Below are 20,270 nucleotides of genomic sequence, written 5' to 3'. Positions count from 1 at the left end.
ACAATTACCTGGAGTAGGCAGAGCTTAAATTATGCTATCGGCATGTAAATTCAACTCGTCTTGACATGTAGCAAATTGTCAACAGTGTATTGCGGTAATTTGCGTGTACAGATCAAAAATAATGTCTGATTACTTGAATTTCGGCTCTTTATCGACGAACAATGTATTTTCTGTCAGATTTTTTACGCTACATTGAACCCGTGGAATTTTAAAACTTGCGTGCAAGTGACATTTTATGCGTGAATTACGCGGATTTTTGCGTGAATGGGAATGCTAATGACATGATACCCCACCCAGTCACATTATACTGATACTGGGCTACCAGTCCTAGAACTGGGGGAACAAGAGCACCGCCTTGCGGGTGCTGACGCTCATCTGATTTTTTTTGTGTAATTGAAATATTGTCCTACCCATGATTTTCTAAGTCTAAAAAGGGCCATCATTCTTGCAAAAAGCAGGATAGAGTTATGTTTCTTGATGTACAGTGTCCACTTATGATGGTGAAAAACTGTTGCAAGTTTTAAAGCAATAGCTTTGATAGTTTATGAGAAAAGTTGACTTAAACATAATACTCAACCAAGAAAATGATTTTCTAAGTCCAAAAGGGGCAATAATTATTGCAAAAAGCAGGATGGAGTTATGTTGCTTGCTGTACAGGGTCAGCTTATGATGGTGAACAAGTGTTGCAAGTTTCAAAGCAATAGCTTTGATAGTTTAAGAGAAAAAGTTGACCTAAACATAAAACTTAACCAAGAAATCTGATATTTTCTAAGTCCAAAAGGGGCCATAAATCTTGCAAAAAGGAGGACGGAGTTATGTTTCTTGCTATACAGGGTCAACTTATGATGGTGAACAAGTGTTGCAAGTTTTAAAGCAATAGCTTTGATAGTTTAGGATAAAAGCTGACCTAAACATAAAACTTAACCAAGAAAACTGATTTTCTAAGTCCAAAAGGGGCAATAAATCTTGCAAAAAGCAAGATGGAGTTATGTTTCTTGATGTACAGGGCCTGCTTATGATGGTGAACAAGTATTCCAAGTTTCAAAGCAATAGCTTTGATAGTTTAGGAGAAAAGTTGACCTAAACATAAAACTTAACCAAGAAATCTGATATTTTCTAAGTACAAAAGGGGCCATAAATCTTGCAAAAAGCAAGATGGAGTTATGTTTCTTGCTATACAGGGTCAGCTTATGATGGTGAACAAGTATTCCAAGTTTCAAAGCAATAGCTTTGATAGTTTTGGAGAAAAGCTGACCTAAACATAAAACTTAACCAGGCAACGCCGACGCCGACGCCGACGCCGACAACCGCTCAAGTGATGACAATAACTCATCATTTTTTTTCAAAAAATCAGATGAGCTAATAAAAAGAAGCAGAAACAGAAAATTAACACAAAACTTACACAACACAATATAATCAAGCAACACAATATCTATTGCACCTCTGGGACAAGTTCTGCTGACAAAGTATGCCAGCGCTCATACTTCTGGTCGGGGTACTTCAAAGTGTCAAACCACTGCTTTAGCCTTTCACCCTTGGAGTTAATACCAAGCTGAACGCCACCTGAAAGATAAGAAAACTTCATTTGTATATCTCAATCATCCATACATCTATTAAATTAAAGTTCAAAACTGGAATTATTGTATACTGATACATACAGGCTGTAAAACCTTTTGTTAAGTTTTCTTCATTTTTTTCTTGTATACCAGACAGGTATTTCTGGTGATTTCACTGGTGCTGGAAAACTCGATCTTACACCCCAGGGTGTAAGATGACTCTCGTGCTGTAAATGACGTATAGCTAACTACATCTGCCTTGTATATTTGTGTAGTAATAATTACGTTTTACATAAAACGGGGTAAAAATCAAATACGGTGATAGCTGCTCCTCATTCCTTATAACATATTTCTCGATTCAAAAGAAGTCCTTTAACGGAAAAATCATAATATTTCACTGCAGATGATAAAACAAAACCGGAACTATTATGTTGTTTTCATCTTTGTAACGTCACGATGTACTTCCCGTTTACGGACATAAAGTTCGGCAGAGCCTCGTTACCGCCAAAGACAGTTACCCTCGAGCCAGATATTCCCATCTACACCTACCACCAGTGAAAGAATCTTATAGTACAACATACACAGATAATCTCTTTTGGCAAAATTCTATGGTAGTTTAGTAATCTTGCCATGTGATTAAATATAAACAATCTGAAATATGCATTGACCTACAGGGATTTATTTTGAGTATTACATTTCAAACACTATCAAGGTCTGATAATGGTTTTGAATAACGTTGTTCGTTTCAAAAACCTTGTACAGACAACCATTCCAAGACTAAGATGTTTTTTTAAGGAGAGGACAACCGTAAGCTAATATAGCTTTCTGTCCAATTCCCGAAATGTTAAATTGTAAATATTTTATGATTTTCTGAATAAAAATATGTTTAAACAAAGATGTTTTTTGAATAACATCTTTGGTGTGATTTTCTGCATAATAAAACAAGTAACAGATATTGTTAACCTTCCAAAAGTAACAACTCCCTCGGATAGCACCTCATGAGTTATTACTTTTTCCTTGATTGACAATATCCCACATCACCCTCCCTGGCTTGTTATATATATAATACGAACCTATGAAGTCATTTTTGCCAATATCTTTGTCCCACACTGTTATTTCCAGGGTCTTCTTGGCACATTCATTATGTTTGATTTGGTAAATAAACTCCTGAAAAAAGAGCGAAAACTTCAATAATTTCTTTTCCAAAATACAAAGTAAGAGTATACTCCCTTGAAGCATTGAGCTAAAAATAGCATTCAACCACTAGGGAGGCCACCCACAAAATGAAACTAGAGTGGAAAGATATAGCAGACAAAGAGTTTCAAATTCCCATCAATATGATACACTTAATCATATGGAAATGAAATGACAGAATATTGGGGAAAGGGATGGGGGTGAATTGGGGAATGGGATGGCGGTGAAGGAGTATGTAGGTGTGTCTGTGGGGGAGAGAGGGGTAGGGGTGAGGAATGTAACACCACCAACATACAAGAAAACATACACAACATATGATTCTCTGATGCGCCTTCACCCCTCCCCCTCCACCCCCACCCCGCCCCCCCCCCACCCCCCTAGGAATATGGGTTAACAACTAGGTCAAAATGCATGTAAAGGAAATGTATTTAAAAACAATACTTTACCTCATGGAATTCTGGATTGAGCGTTTTCTTCTTCACAGCCGTCTTAAATTTAGACTTCTTATGACTGTCCGGTTTCAAATATCTATAAATATAATAGTCATTTATTATATGGTGAACATTTTAACTGGCATTAGGTTAGCAACCTTTCTGGATTTCTGGCGAATGTGATCATGTTAATATTTATTCTATAAATTTGTGGTTGGGACTAAAACAGTAACTTTGTAAGGATATAAATTCATGGATTCTAAATTTTGAATGTAAAAGTAATGGTAATTTTGCCTGTTCATTAGGATATAATTTTATGGATTGACTCAATCGCAAAATCTATGAAAATTAAGCCCCAATAATTTTTTTAATTTTAGGCCAATTGTGAAACAAGTTCTACAACACAATATCAAGCGCTGTAGATATCTCATTCCTGACGGCATCCATATGAGGGCGAGAGAAAAGAAGCCAGTTTCCCTTTCAATGCAGAGCACTAAGCAAGGGAGGTACTAATACCATTGTCTCAGGTCTTTGGCGTGACACAGCCATGGAGTAAACCTGCAACACTCTAAGCCGGCACTCTACCACTAGGAAACCTAGGCTTTAAGTACATATTGCAAGAGTAGAGTCTGGTACTGACACTGTTTAAAGTATGAAATCTCCATACTGGGTAATTCTTAGATATGCTTGGATCAATACAGTGTATCCTGAAATAATGCAATGTATGATAATGAAATTTCTATTATAACATTGCTCTTTCACAAACTGCTTGATACTATTTTTTTTTTATTGTGTTGCAGGAAACAACATGAATTATATATATCTGGTAATACACTGGTAAATCTCACAGTTTAACATAGGGATCTGAGTATCCATTTGAATCCATAGCAGCCAGCCCAGCACAGCGAACTATTCCCACGATCAGTGCTTGCTTGGACGTGGAATATCGTAGGGACAATAACAACTTGCCTCGATCATTGTTCATCAGGTCATCATCTTTTTCAGTCTGAATGAATAAAACATGCTCAATTACATTACAAGAGGGTCATAAAGACACTATATTGCTCACCTGTTAAACTTGGCTTTGGAATAATCAAGATAAACATTCTGAAGATAGGGTTATAAATGTGGCCTCTACAGTGTAAACAAGCTTTTCATCTGAATTGAGTGGCGACCTAGTTTTTTACCCCAATTGACCCAGTTTCAAACTTGGCCAAGAAATCATAAAAATAAATATTCTGACCAAGTTACATGAAGACAGGGTCATAAATATGGCCTCAAGAGTGTAAACAAGCTTTTCCCTTGCTTTGAGGAGGTGACCTAGTTTTTGACCCAAGATGACCCAGTTTTGAGACTGGCATAGGAATCATCAAGATAAACATTCTTACAAAGTTACATGAAGATAGGGTCATAAATATGGCCCCTAGTGTTAACAAGCTTTTCCTTTGATTTGAGCAGGTGACCTAGATTTTGACCCCACATGATTCAGTTTTGAACTTGGCCAAGAAATCATAAAAATAAATATTCTGACCAAGTTACATGAAGACAGGGTCATAAATATGGCCTCAAGAGTGTAAACAAGCTTTTCCCTTGCTTTGAGGAGGTGACCTAGTTTTTGACCCAAGATGACCCAGTTTTGAGACTGGCATAGGAATCATCAAGATAAACATTCTGACCAAGTTTCATGAAGATAGGGTCTTAAATGTGGCCTCTAAGGTGTTAACAAGCTTTTCCCTTGATTTGACCTGGTAACCTAGCTTTTGATACCACATGGCCAAGTTTCAAACTTGGCCTAGAGATCATCAAGATAAACATTCTGTGCAAGTCTGTATGATATCAAAGCATAAATGAAACATCTATATGGCTGAAAGTGCCAAAATAGAAAATTTTGCCCCTTTCAGGGACAGTAATTCTAGAATCCATGATGGAATCTAGCCAGTTTTCGAAAGGAACTGCGGTCTTATGGTGATTTCAGATCTATATAAGTTTGGTTAAAATCGAATGTAAAATGTCACTTCTATCATGTTCACTAGGTAAAAATTAACAAATTTTGGATTTTCAGTGGTCAATCAGGGGCCGTAACTCTGGAACCTATAATTTGATCTGACAGATTCATCATGACCAATTACATAGTAATCAACTGTTTAAGTCTACAGGGATAAAACATGACCAATTACATTCAAATCAACTGAGACAGACATAGAGACTTATGAACAGCATTTCTATATTCCACCTTCCACTTCACAGCAGGCAATAACACAATTTTTTTAAGAAAAGAAGTAATTTCATCAAAATGACTGCAAGAGTTCTGGAACCTGTATCATTCAGTTGGTAACAATCATGGGGAAGGCATGTGAGTGACACCATGAGAAAACCAACATAGTGGCTTTGCAACCAGCATGGATCCAGACCAGCCTGCGCATCCACGCAGTCTGGTCAGGATCCATGCTGTTTGCTAACAGTTTCTCTAATTGCAATAGGCTTTGAAAGCGAACAGCATGGATCCTGACCAGACTGCGTGGATGCAAAGCCACTATGTTGGTTTTCTCATGGCGCGGCTCATATATGAAGTTTATTCAGATAAGAGCTTCCTGAGAATCATTTACAAGGTTTGGGTGAGTGGTTCCAATCAGTAATTCAAGGGCCATAATTCTAAAGTGCCTGGGCCAATTTGACTAGTTATCGAACTTGGTCGAGGACTTATTGGAAACACATTTTGTTCAAGTTTGGTGAAGATCCGATGAGAAATGTTCGACTTGAGTGTGGAAAGATTTGTGACAGACACACAGACACAGACCACTGTGTAGTGGGAGACATAATTAAACTGCAAGTTTTAGTGAGGACTAGTTTTCACCAAATTTGAAAAACGCTAGATCAGCGAAAAATTAATCACTCACAAAAAGATCTGATTTCACAAAAAGTATCAATACAACTTACAGGTATTTGATTTTCAAGGTAGACATTAAAATGTTTCAGCTGATTATTTTTGAGCTTGTACAAAGGTACTCTCGTCTCTCCTATGAAGTCAAAACCAAAGGCATCCTCATCTAACACAGCTAACCTGAAATTCCGAAAAAAATATTCAGCTAAAAATTTCTGCCTGCTTCCATCAGCTCTGTAGTATTTTTTGTTTTGGTGGGATTTAAATCAAGCTATTGTTTACAGAATTTCAGTTATTTACAATTAAACCTGTCATCTTAGGAAAACTTGGTCATCTTAGGAAAACTTGTGTGGTCAAAATTTATCAAATCAGTCTAGCAAAAAACCAAGCACATGACCTTATCTTATTGCTGAATTTTGAAAAGTCTGGGTTCATATCCCCATGAAATAGCTGTTTTGACAAAAACCACGAAATCTCATGCCCATGAAATTAAATGATTTTACAGTACCTTAATTCAGAAATGAAACTAGTGGGCTTTAAAGCTAGGTTGTCTTGTTCACAGGTGGTCTTAAGCACAGGTTAGACTGTATCTAAAACTTTTTGAACTTTGAAAATATATGAGCCGTGCCATGGGAAAACCAACATAGTGGGTATGCGACCAGCATGGATCCAGACCAGCCTGCGCATCCGCGCAGTCTGGTCAGGATCCAAGCTGTTCGCTAACAGTTTCTCTAATTCCAGTAGGCTTTGAAAGCGAACAGCATGGATCCTGACCAGACTACGCGGATGCGCAGGCTGGTCTGGATCCTTGCTGGTCGCATACCCACTATGTTGGTTTTCTCATGGCACGGCTCATATCTCAAATTATTACTACCTTAGTGTCTTCTTTGCCATATCCTCCTCAGACAAACCATGATATGTCAGCGTTTCGTTCCACTGCGGGTTCAAAGTTTTATGTATTGTCTTTGTCCGCAATTTGTTTGACTGAAATTCACATAAGTTCTGTTCACTAATAAACTTCTATTTTACTTAAACTAAGTCCATAAAATTATATAAATGCTGCTTTAAAAGTTCATAGTTAATGTGTAAAATTTTGAAAATATTCCTTTAGGTAGAATCTGATATAAAACGCATATGTTACGAATTGATGAAAGTCAGTGTTTAATATTTTGTTGAATACTGAATTTGTTTATTATTTCAAAATTTGAAATATCATTTTTGATACTGTACATGAATACTTAACAATAATTCTTATGTCAATGGCTAAGTTTAACACTTCTGATTGTCCCTTTAAAACTTGATTTTAGTTTTATATCACCCGTGTGAGAGGACCTTTAAATCTTGTGTTTTTTATCCATCTTCTTGGCAGAATTGCCATTCTTATTTATTTCAAAATGTGTATGTCAAAATTTTTTTTATTAATATAGAATTATATAAAGTTGACCAATTGTGTATGTTCAAACTCTACAAACTACCAGTTAATCTATTGTTCAAGCTGTTTCTACCCAATTTTGGTCATAAGTGATTACAAATTTTGATCAAAAGTTTTGTTTGATTTGGGTTCAACGCCGTTTTCAACAGTATTTCAGTCATATAACAGCAGGCAGTTAACCTAACCAGTGTTCCTGGGTCCTGTACCAGTACAAACCTGTTCTCCGCAAGTAACTGCCAACTTCCCCACATGAATCAGAGGTGGAGGACTAATGATAGTGATTACCAATATTGGTCATGATTATTTACCTTTGGTCATAAATTATATATCTGATTTTAATGATGATTAACTTATAATCAGGTTGTTTTTGTACTGATTAACAAACATGGTAATTTTAACTGCTTCCAAAAACTACCCCTACATACATTCGTAAATTAAATATAACACAACATACAAAATACCTTGGTTGCTCCTGGCAACAGGTGCAGTTTCACATAGGGATCAGACAGTCCATTGGAGTCCATGGCTTTCAAACCCTACAAGATATTGTGTGGTTAAATCAAATTATCTAATAATACTGATTCAATGGTATATTTTTTATTCTGTTTCAACCAAAATGACTATTTTGTATGTACATAGATTTGACAACCTCAAAATACAAGTTAAGTATCTTTGTTCATTCTGATTTAATATACAGTAGATTGATGCAACCACGAAGTCTGTTACGTAAGACAAAGTACTATAGATATGTTGAGATATAGTGTCTTCTAAAATTTTTCAAGGAGAACTGTTTGCTTCACCCAGGGGTTCTAACTTGCAACCTCCCAATTCAAAGTCTCATACTCTACCTTCTTAAGCATGCAGGCCAGCTTAGAAATGGCTGCCACTCTCTATGCACATACTGATCTATGTGAATTATTTTAAATTTAATGGAAAAAGTCATGATAAAAGAACCATTAGAATCAGAACTTGAAAAAATAAGTACTACCTCACTGAAAACAAAACAATTTTTCCCAGTTTGTGGAAATTACGATAGAAATTTACGATTTAAATTTTCAGGAGCCTTGTGCCCAACAAGCATACTGTTTAAAGGGCTATGATTACGAACATTGTTCACATATAGTAAGCACAGCTCAGCTTTTTGCCAAAAGTTCCTGTAAGGTTTTACAAAAGCTTAAATCCAAACATGTTTTTTTAGTAAAAATGGTTAGAATTTTTAGAAAATAAAATTTTAAAGGGCCGTAACTGAGTCATATATTGGTATGCTGATAATTCATTTAGACATTTCACAACTCCATCCTATGCAGCAGACAGAAAACTGGTTAAAGCTCACAAAGAAATAGCTGAAAGATTGATGGACCAAAGATATAAAGGTATTACTAAATTAATGTAAAAGGCAAAAAGTTCAATATTAGTTTCTATTTATTTATTCATTTTGTTGGGCTTAACATCACACTGACACAATTATAGGTCATATGGCAACTTTCCAGCTTTGATGGTGGAAGAAGACCCCAGGTGCCCCTCCGTGCACTATTTCATCATAAGCAGGCACCTGGGTAGAACCACCAACCTTCCATAAGCCAGCAGGATGGCTTCCTCACATGAAGAATTCAACTCCTCAAGTGAGGCTCGAACCCACATAGATGAGGGGCAAGTGATTTGAAGTCAGCGACCTTAACCAATCGGCCACGGAATCCCCATATATTAGTTTCTAAGAACTGTGATCCCTATCTTAGCTTTACTGATGGAACTTTGTATGGTCTGGCTGTAACGTACAATATTACACTAGCCTTGTTGATAGAGCATTGTAAGGCTTTGTTAGGCCTTACTCTCTGGATTGAAAAGTAATGCAAAGTCCTACCTTAGCTTTACTGATGGAACTTTGTATGGTCTGGTTGTAATGTACAATATTACACTAGCCTTGTTGATAGAGCATTGTAAGGCCTTGTTAGGCCTTACTCTCTGGATTGAAAAGTAATGCAAAGTCCTACCTTAGCTTTACTGATGGAACTTTGTATGGTCTGGCTGTAACGTACAATATTACACTAGCCTTGTTGATAGAGCATTGTAAGGCCTTGTTAGGCCTTACTCTCTGGATTGAAAAGTAATGCAAAGTCCTACCTTAGCTTTACTGATGGAACTTTGTATGGTCTGGCTGTAATGACAATATTACACTAGCCTTGTTGATAGAGCATTGTAAGGCCTTGTTAGGCCTTACTCTCTGGATTGCAAAGTAATGCAAAGTAAGTCTTACCTTAGCTTTACTGATGGAACATTGTAAGGCTCGGCTCTCTGGATCATAAAGTAATGAAAAGTCCAAGGCACCAAGGCAGCCTGCAAGATTATAATGAAGCACACATAACTTCCAATGAATTTTAATGCACATTTTTCTGTCAAACTGTCATGACATGAAGAACACTGACCTTGACCTAGGATTCAGCTCATTATACGAAGCCAGCTGGTAAAACAAAGAATAATATGTTGCAGTGATATATTTATAATTCTATTGTGATTCCTGCCATAAATGAGAAATGCTTCACTAAAAGGTAATTGTGTTCATTCTTTTATATATCTAAAACAGTTGTTAAACAATTAAATTCTGCTTAAATTTTGCTGCATTTAACGTTGCACTGACACAATTATAGGTCATATGGCGACAGCTTTGACAAAGGAGGAAGACAACAGGTGCCCCTCCATGCATTATTTCATCATGAGTGGGCACCTGGGTAGAACCACCAACCTTCCGTAAGTCAGCTGGATGGCTTTCTCACATAAAGAATTCTATGATTCAAGTCATTTATCGTTCATATTTGTTACTTCAATTTTGATGTCAAATGACAACTAAACCAGAATATCTAGAGATAAAGGCTCACAAAAACCTGAAATTGAATGGCTACATTGGCAGCTTCAAATCATCAGACATGATGAAAATGTTAAGGTTTTCTGACGAAATGCCATCCGATAACTTTATCATTTATTATCATTTATGAATTAGACACAAACAAGAGATGTCACTAATGGTGACAAATGCCCCCACAGCACCTTGACCTTTGACCTGGTGACCCCAAAGTCAGTAGGGGTGGTGTACTCAATAAGTACTATCAGCATGTGAAGTTTGAAGGTCCTGGGTGAAGTGGTTCGCATGTAAAATGCCTCCATGCAAAAAGTTAACGTTGGCCCCTGTGACCTTGACCTTTGACCTGGTGACCCCAGTCAGTAGGGTTGATGTACTCATAAAGTACTATCAGCATGTAAAGTTTGAAGGTCCTGGGTGAAGTGGTTCGCGAGTAAAGTGCCTTCATGCAAGAAGTTAACGCTGGCCCCGGTGACCTTGACCTTTGACCTGGTGACCCCAAAGTCAGTAGGGGTGGTGTACTCAATAAGTACTATCAGCATGTGAAGTTTGAAGGTCCTGGGTGCAGTGGTTCGCGAGTAAAGTGCCTTCATGCAAAAAGTTAACGTTGGCCCCTGTGACCTTGACCTTTGACCTGGTGACCCCAAAGTCAGTAGGGGTGGTGTACTCAATAAGTACTATCAGCATGTGAATTTTGAAGCTCCTGGGTGCAGTGGTTCGCAAGTTAAGTGCCTTCATGCAAAAAGTTAACGTTGGCCCCTGTGACCTTGACCTTTGACCTGGTGACCCCAGTCAGTAGGGTTGATGTACTCATAAAGTACTATCAGCATGTAAAGTTTGAAGGTCCTGGGTGAAGTGGTTCGCGAGTAAAGTGCCTTCATGCAAGAAGTTAACGCTGGCCCCGGTGACCTTGACCTTTGACCTGGTGACCCCAAAGTCAGTAGGGGTGGTGTACTCAATAAGTACTATCAGCATGTGAAGTTTGAAGGTCCTGGGTGCAGTGGTTCGCGAGTAAAGTGCCTTCATGCAAAAAGTTAACGTTGGCCCCTGTGACCTTGACCTTTGACCTGGTGACCCCAAAGTCAGTAGGGGTGGTGTACTCAATAAGTACTATCAGCATGTGAATTTTGAAGCTCCTGGGTGCAGTGGTTCGCAAGTTAAGTGCCTTCATGCAAAAAGTTAACGTTGGCCCCTGTGACCTTGACCTTTGACCTGGTGACCCCAAAGTCAGTAGGGGTGGTGTACTCAATTAGTACTATCAGCACGTGAAGTTTGAAGGTCCTGGGTGCAGTGGTTCGCAAGTAAAAGGCCTTTATGCAAAAAGTTAACGTTGGCCCCTGTGACCTTGACCTTTGACCCTAAAGTCAGTAGGGGTGGTATACTCAGTAAGTACTATCAGCACGTGAAGTTTGAAGGTCCTGGGTGTAGTGGTTCGCGAGTAAAGTGCCTTCATGCAAAAAGCTAAGGTTGTGACGAACGAACTAACGAACGAACAAACGAACGGACGTACAGTTGAAAACTAATATGCTTCCCTTCGGGGGCATAAAAACTTAAATGCTGTTCTCCCTCTGTCAGAACTCTGAATCTGTTAACTGCAGAACAAACTGTACCAATTTAAGAAGTGTGATATAAATTTTACTCATGCTTTTAAAAGGCAAGCTGAAATTTTCAGTATTTCAAACCTTCATGCAAATAAAGCTTAAATATAATTTTAATCACTTCAAATTTTCATGCATATTCAGGGTAGTACACTTTAATGTACAAATTACATAAAGAAAACCCTATGGAAATGATCTGTTACATTTGAATAGGCAGGATTTTCAGGTCATAAAGCCAAGTATCGGTACCAGTCTTAAAACCTCAGCATCTAAATGCTAGTTACTGAGTAAGAATTTAATATTGACCAATAGCAAGGCTGCATTTCAGACTGGTCTACACACGTCAGCTTATGGCCTTGGACCTAGTATTTGCACTTGAACCTAGCACCAGTACAATTATATTGACATAATTTTTTGCTAAATCATTATAGATGATTTTCAAGTAAAGCAAGTTCACATGACATCAGGCTCATTATCACACTACAAATGACTAGATCAGCATATTTCTATTATAACATTTGTATCAGCATGTTAAAATGAAAATAATCAACACTCACTGTCAAGTAGTTTATTGTTCCATATACCACAGTTTACAAATAAGATGCTTGGATGATAAACCACTTATCAACCTTGTGGTTAAGATCCAGGACATCTCTGAACTGTGGTATATCAGGGTATAAACCATGTGAATGCCTTGATTAATCTTAAATTATCAGTAAGATAAAAGTTATCATATTTAACAAAACTTCTTTGATAAACAGCCTCAGTTTACCTCCTTCACTGTCCGGTGAAGATGGGGGATCATCTTTGTCCACCTCTGAATGACCATATTTGGTAAAGGCTGCCTCTATATCTACATCTTCGGATTTCTTTACCGCTGGAGGAATAGGTTTGGGATGCTGGATGTAGGGTAAATCGCGTGACTGCAGGGAGCTTGTACGACTGAAACCTAGCAACAGAATCAAGCAGGCTTAAAAACTGCATGCAAACCACCAAAAAGTATCAACAGTATAATATAAGTAAAATGTTTTTTTGTATTGTATAGAGCAAGACTATTACTGGAAAAACCTTCTTCAAAGATTAGTGCCTTCAAAAAATATTTTAATCTATGAATCTAGCCAAAAATATTTGCTTAAACAGGAAGTGTAGCTGTATGGAAATTCTTCACGCTGTGGTTAATATTTTATTAACGTAAGGGCTGTTTGTAAAACATTATGTCTGCCATAACAGCCTGTCGCAGGTAAATGAGCGTTTAATTTTCAGGATCATGTACAAGTTTGTTGTAACCTTGAACTCCGAGTCCTAATGACTCAAAAAGCATTCTCCAGTTCTAGGGTTCATCTACTGACTAAAGTATTCATTCCATCAAGTTTGATGGGGTCCTTAGAACAAATTTAAGAAAGTTAAGAAGAAATAGTTATTTACACTACTTCTATTATATACTTCTAATCTAAATTGAAAATCAATACAGAGTTCTGTGATGTAATTAAATTTGAGAAGCGCTAAGATTTTGATATTTTAAAGCTTTTAACTGCATAGTCCTTATCCGTAGAAAGCATTTTCTACAACAGCTGAAAGAACTAGTAACTTATCTACTTGCCAAGGTGAGAATAAGGAAAGCAAAGAATGGAAGCAGCACCTAAATAGTGACATGAAATAAAATAATGTAGGTTTTCGTATTATGTGTGACTGATATTTTAGTTAGAAATCCTTCCTTTATAGGTCAAATAATGTTTCTTCAAGAATCTCAAATAAAATTTGAAAATGTGGCCTTTGTCCAAAGACAGGTCATACCATTGTAAAGTTGTATAATATTATGAAATAGTAACATTATAGAATAAGGTACCATCAAAATTAGAGAACCTATCTGAAGAATGTTGTTATATAATATTTGTAGTCATGATTCAGACTTTTCCAAAACTACTACAGCAAGAGAAAGTCAGCTTCCTTAAAAATCACAAAAATATCTGATAAAGCTTGACGCACAGTACAATCTGAGAAAATCTAATTCATTAACCCTTACCATACCGGACACCACTGATTCTGCCTTTGCGACCAGTGCAGATCATGATCAGCATGCACATCCATGCAGTCTGATCATGACCTGCTGTGTTCGCCATTCAGTCAGTATCCTATTGGTATGCACCCCTTTGAACTGTTAATGGTACTGTCCCAACTTAAAGGTGGACAAGTTCATTATAGAAATTTAGCAGGGTAAAGGTTAATATTCTTATCAATCAGCATACTTTTCTCCATTTCACTTAGAGACATTACTGGAATATTAATTAAATTAAATCTTACAGTCATGCAATTACAGATAGTTTGATCATTAACACTAAACAGTGCAAAAAGGCACAAAACAAGAGCTGTCTGATGACAGCGCGCTCGACTATTCGAAGAATTGATTGAAGAATGGTGTCAAAATATTTCCACGGATATTCAGACAAAAGAAATAAATAGATTAGACAAACAATGTTCCTGTATTACTTTGATTTCGATAAGTCTTGCACTAAATGGCAATATATGAGCCAATTTCAAAGTCCAAAAAGGGCCATAATTCAGTCAAAATAGATATGTACTCTTGCCTACAGATGGAAATCATAATGATAAACAAGTGTTCAAAGTTTAAAAGCCATGTCAAATAGTTTTGACAAAACATGGACTTGTATGGAAACAGAACCAATTTCAAAGTCCAAAATGGGCCATAATTCAGCCAAAATAGATGCCAGAGTTATGTTCTCTTTCCTACAGAATAGAGACTATTATACTAAACAAGTGATAAAAGTTTCAAAGCCATATGTCAAACACTTTACAAAAAATATGAACTGGTACGAAAAACTTAACCAAGATTTCTCAGTCAAAAAGGGCCATAATTCAGCCAAAATCCTTGATGGAGTTATGTACTCTTGCCTATAACTGGACATGGTGATGGTAAACAGATGTTGAAAGTTTCAAAGCTTTATCTCAAAAGACTTTGTCAAAATATGAACTGGTACGAAATATTAACCAAGATTTCTAAGTCAAAAAGGGCCATAATTCAGCCAAAATCCTTGATGGAGTTATGTACTCTTGCCTATAACTGGACATGGTGATGGTAACCAAGTGTTGAAAGTTTCAAAGCTTTATCTCAAAAGACTTTGTCAAAATATGAACTGGTACGAAAAACTTAACCATGATTTCTAAGTCAAAAGGGGCCATAATTCAGTCAAAATCCTTGATAGAGTTATGTGCTCTTGCCTATAACTGGACATGGTGATGGTAAACAAGTGTTGAAAGTTTCAAAGCTTTATCTCAAAAGACTTTGTCAAGATGTGGACTGGTACGAAATATTAACCCAGATTTCTAAGTCAAAAAGGGCCATAATTCAGCCAAAATCCTTGATGGAGTTATGTGCTCTTGCCTATAACTGGACATGGTGATGGTAAACAAGTGTTGAAAGTTTCAAAGCTTTATCTCAAAAGACTTTGTCAAAATATGAACTGGTACGAAAAACTTAACCATGATTTCTAAGTCAAAAGGGGCCATAATTCAGTCAAAATCCTTGATGGAGTTATGTGCTCTTGCCTATAACTGGACATGGTGATGGTAAACAAGTGTTGAAAGTTTCAAAGCTTTATCTCAAAAGACTTTGTCAAGATGTGGACTGGTACGAAATATTAACCCAGATTTCTAAGTCAAAAAGGGCCATAATTCAGCCAAAATCCTTGATGGAGTTATGTGCTCTTGCCTATAACTGGACATGGTGATGGTAAACAAGTGTTGAAAGTTTCAAAGCTTTATCTCAAAAGACTTTGTCAAAATGTGGACTGGTACGAAAAACTTAACCCAAGGTGTGACGCCGACGCCGACGCCGATGCCATGGTGAGTAGGATAGCTCTACTTATTCTTCGAATAGTTGAGCTAATAAAATAAAAGAACAATTCTTTTTCACGTTTTTATTCAAACCAGATACAAAAACACTGACTAGACAAAAATGAGACCCAATTTGATTAGACTCGATATTAAGTAATATTAAAAGACTAATAAATAATATAATGCAATACTTACATTTTAATAAACAATATATATACTATACTAGTACTGTATAACACTTTAAATTTGTGAGAACTTTATTTCACAAATAACTTAAATAATGACTAAACTTTGAAACGAAAACAACAACAACAGTCTAAATTTGCTCGGGTATATAATGCAAATTATTATGTATAATTATATCCAGGGCTCAACTTTAAGAACTGCCCTACTGCCCGGGGCAGGTAAAAGTTGAGTACAGACAGGCAAAAAATCATACTCAGTTGCCCGTCGGGAAAGTGAAATATATGAAAGATTCCAAGAAGTACTTCTCGTAAAATCATGAACTACAGTTTTTGTTGCTACACTGCATTAGAGTATCTCATCTTATCACTGTGATACATTTGGGCAACAAAAAATTGAGTTCGGGCAAGTAAAACAAATAGTTGAAGTTGCCCTATAGCCAAGTGCTCTACAGAGTTAAAGTCAAGCCCTGATATCTGTATACTTTCATACAACACAAGAGATTAAACATAAACCCCCATCATGCAGAAGCATGTTCAATGTTTGTTTACTACAAAAAGTGGCAATGTTAAATGAGCTGTTCAAAAAGCCACTTAGTCTATAAAATTAATGTTCAACACGCCCCCTTAATGCAAAAAGGTACCATGAGCATATGAATAAAGAAGGCACTTGGTACCTTTTTGCATTAAGGGGGCGAACAGTCATGTAAAATTAGTTGATTTCAACCAACATGAATGTAACATGGTGAAAAATATTGAGTGTTGAGTCAATATGAATATAGATGACACAATGTAATATGATTTGTATTCAGTCACTCAGAATGTTATAATGTAATAATTATGATTTGTGTTGTTACAATGTAATATGATTCATGTAATGTTACAACATAATTTTGTTGTCACAACATAATATGATTTGTGTTGTTAAATATATGATTTGTGTTGTTACAAAGTAATATCATGTATGTTGTTACAATGTAATATGATTTGTGTTGTTACAACATAACATGATTGGATTGTGTTGTTGTAACGTGATATGATTTGTGTTGTTACAACATAGTATGATTTGTGTTGTTACAAAGTAATATGATTTGTGTTAAATCACTCAAAATGTTACAATGTTAAATTATTGTATTTGACAATATGAATGTCACAATTGAAAATGATTTGTGATTAGTTAACATGAATGTTAAAAGTAAAATCATATGTCTAAAGTCACTACGAATATGTCAGGATTAATAGAGAATCTAACTGAATGTCACATTGTAAAATGATCTCTGTTGAATATTACAGGATGTCACATTTCACAAAGCTTTGAGCCAAAATGAATATAACATATTGTAATATATACAGCTTACTTTGAAATGAGTGGCATTTTCCGTAGAAAACGGTAATCCAATGGAAATACTAACTAATCAGACCAACATAGCTGGAATAATTTTGCACTCCTGTCTTATGTCATAGTTTACTGGCCATTTATTACAAATTCTCTGTGTGTCAGGCATTCAGAATGGAGCAGGAAACCAGTCCGTACTTGCAGGTGCCCATGTTTTGCTGTAATATATATGACATAAAACAGACGTCACTGTGCATGTTACAGGATGAATAACTATTGTATGTCACAACAGTCCTCTAGGACGAGTTGTCTCTAGGACGAGTTGTCTCCAAAAAAAATTTGTCCCCTGAAAGGTCAACATGTAAACTGAACAGTCTTGAGTGACACTATGAATGACAGAATGAACAGTCTTGAGTCACAATGAATGACAAAATGTATAAAATGATTTGTGCCAAGGCAACATAAATGTCACAATGTAAAATGACTTGTGCTGAGTGCTATGAACAACATTCCGTACTGAGTCGCTATGAATGACAAAATATAAACTTATCTGTGTTATTCACTATGAATGACAAACAACAGCACCACCTATGGGTGCCATCGCTCCTCTGCAAGTGCTGGACAATATGTAATAAAAGAGTTATAGTTCGGATTTTCTAAGTACAAAAAGGGCCATAATTCTAACAAAATGCATATTAGAGTTATGGTTTTTAGCCTAGTACATAGTCAACTAATAATGATAAACAAGTGTGCAAAGTTTTAAAGCTGTAGCTCTTATAGTTTTTTAGAAAAAGTGGACCTAAACAAAAATTTTAACCAAGAAACTCAAATTTTCTAAGTATAAAAAGGGCCATAATTCTGACAAAATTCATATCAAAGTTATGGTTCTTGGCCTACACAGTCAACTTATGATGATAAACAAGTGTGCAGAGTTTCAAAGCTGTAGCTCTTATATTATAAGTTTATGAAAAAAGGTGGTCTTAAAATAAACAAAAATTTTAACTAACAATCAAGTGAAGACAATACCTAGTATATTTTTTTTCAAAGATAAGACAAGCTAAAATGGTTTGTGCTGTGTCAATATGAATATACTGTTTTAATTTCAATCATTTTCCTTCAATCTTATATCATACACTTTAAACTACTATTCCTTCAATGGTGGACATGATTTAAATTTGCCATTTCTAAAATAAATGAAAACCAGCAAAATGAATGTCATCCAAAACTCTAAGAATCAAAGCCTTGCAGAAGGTATTAAGTGAATAAAAAAGGCATGGGATTGCTTTCTTGAACAGTATTTAAAGAAATACAAATATATTTTTTATTATTTGCTTTAGAAATATATCCTATTTAGAAACATCAAGTTTAAAGCACCATGTAAGAAAAAATTAAAAAGATAAAAAAATAAAGCGGAGGCATTTAGTTTAAAAAGTTGTTAGAAAAAATACAAATTTTATCGTGACATATTTTCTCACAAGCAATTTATCAAGTGATAAGTAATTTCCTTATCAAGCTTATTTTCTGGGCACATAAGTCATTTAGTTGCCATCACCTTGACCTTTGACCTACTTTTCAGTCTAGTGGTTACGGTGACACTGACTGGTGTCATTTTCTACATAAATGCCGGTTGGCAGTAACAAAACTCTGCCTAAATCTCTCAGACAATTCAGTGCTGATTGTCATTAAACAAGAACAATTGAAATATATATATCATGTTACAAATCTGGAAATTTTCATCTGACAAATCTGATACATTAAAAAAGATAAAATAAGATAAATAGAAAACAAAATATATGTTAGCAAATATAAATATTATAAGATACAATATAATAAGTGAGCAAGCTCTTTTATATAAGCATTTTACTTTAAAAGCTATCATTTCATGCATAAACTGGTAACAAGTAGATTACTATAGAATTTTATGCACAACCTGGTCAGTATTTATGCTCAAACATATTAACATATTAAAAGTTACACAACACACCACACTATGCTTATATTTAGTAATTAATTACTTAAAAGAGCAAAACACAACATGTTATGCTTAAATATAATGCAGGTCACTTATCACAATATCAACACAATTACTCGGGCCCTTAAAAGTTCATGAAATGGAGTTTGGGGACCAGTCTATAAACTCAATCATTTGATTGGCTGTTTATAAGCACAATTTTCAAATTGACCAATGACAAAACAGCATTCTTAGAATGGTCTCTAAAATCATTTCTATGACTGAGCACAATCTTCCAATTGATCTAATGGCACAACAGCATTCCAAGATTAGTCTCCATGTTCAGAAGTTTTAACCTTGACTTTAAAAATGTTATAGAAATGCCCAAGACTGATTTATAAATCAATTTAAAACTTTCATGCAGCACAGTTTCAAATAATTTCTTTAATTTTCTAGTAAACTTGGAATTCGTTTTGTATAAATCAAGCCTGGGATTCAGTCAAAAACCAAAAGCCTAAAAATCTACCTTCTTAAGCCTGAAATCAATTTTTTTAATAGAGTTATATTGGGAAATTCTGGCAATCAAAAGCCTGACATGAAGTATTCATCACCACGAGTGAGGCTTGAACCCATGTTGGTGGGGGCAAGTGATTCAAAGTCTGCGACCTTAACCACTCAGCCATGGAGACCCCCGGTCTTGGTTTCTGTCCACTGTGCATAATCTCAACAGTGCTGGGTATAAAAGCAGGACAGTGTGCTATTTTTGAGGCCTTTGACAGCATTTAGAAGACTACTCTAAAATTTTCGGAACACTGTTCAGAGTAATAAAAGGAATACGGCCACAGACATACAGATTTTTACACTGAATTCATAATAAGCCATAAGATTTGCTAACATTGGTAAAAATAAAATTGTGAATAGTATCCAATCAACTGACTATGGCCTGAAAATCTACACTTTCCCCCTGTTCAGTAAGGAATATTATGAAAGTGAGCAACTTTGT

General features: G+C 35.9%; 1 protein-coding gene across 5 annotated transcripts in view; it reads right to left on the bottom strand.

Annotated features, from left to right (window-relative positions):
* LOC123535480 (rabphilin-3A-like) overlaps window positions 1–20,270 on the bottom strand; it is a 122,630-nt gene that overhangs the window by 7,607 nt on the left and 94,753 nt on the right. For 3 of the 5 annotated variants that reach the window (XM_053519729.1, XM_053519728.1, XM_053519730.1), the window contains 9 exons: window positions 12,719–12,895; window positions 9,749–9,828; window positions 7,956–8,030; window positions 6,937–7,046; window positions 6,119–6,242; window positions 4,030–4,187; window positions 3,197–3,278; window positions 2,630–2,723; window positions 1,442–1,563 (listed from right to left, as the gene is read on the bottom strand). In XM_053519729.1, coding sequence (XP_053375704.1) covers window positions 1,442–1,563; window positions 2,630–2,723; window positions 3,197–3,278; window positions 4,030–4,187; window positions 6,119–6,242; window positions 6,937–7,046; window positions 7,956–8,030; window positions 9,749–9,828; window positions 12,719–12,895 — 1,022 coding nt within the window. Of the gene's footprint in view, window positions 1–1,402; window positions 1,564–2,629; window positions 2,724–3,196; window positions 3,279–4,029; window positions 4,188–6,118; window positions 6,243–6,936; window positions 7,047–7,955; window positions 8,031–9,748; window positions 9,829–12,718; window positions 12,896–20,270 lie in introns of all 5 variants that reach the window. The other 2 variants (XM_053519731.1, XM_053519732.1) reach the window with 2 other exon arrangements.

Source organism: Mercenaria mercenaria, chromosome 12 (genome assembly GCF_021730395.1).
Source record: "Mercenaria mercenaria strain notata chromosome 12, MADL_Memer_1, whole genome shotgun sequence".
Lineage (NCBI taxonomy): Eukaryota > Metazoa > Mollusca > Bivalvia > Venerida > Veneridae > Mercenaria > Mercenaria mercenaria.
This window is presented reverse-complemented; position numbering and strand designations above follow the sequence as displayed.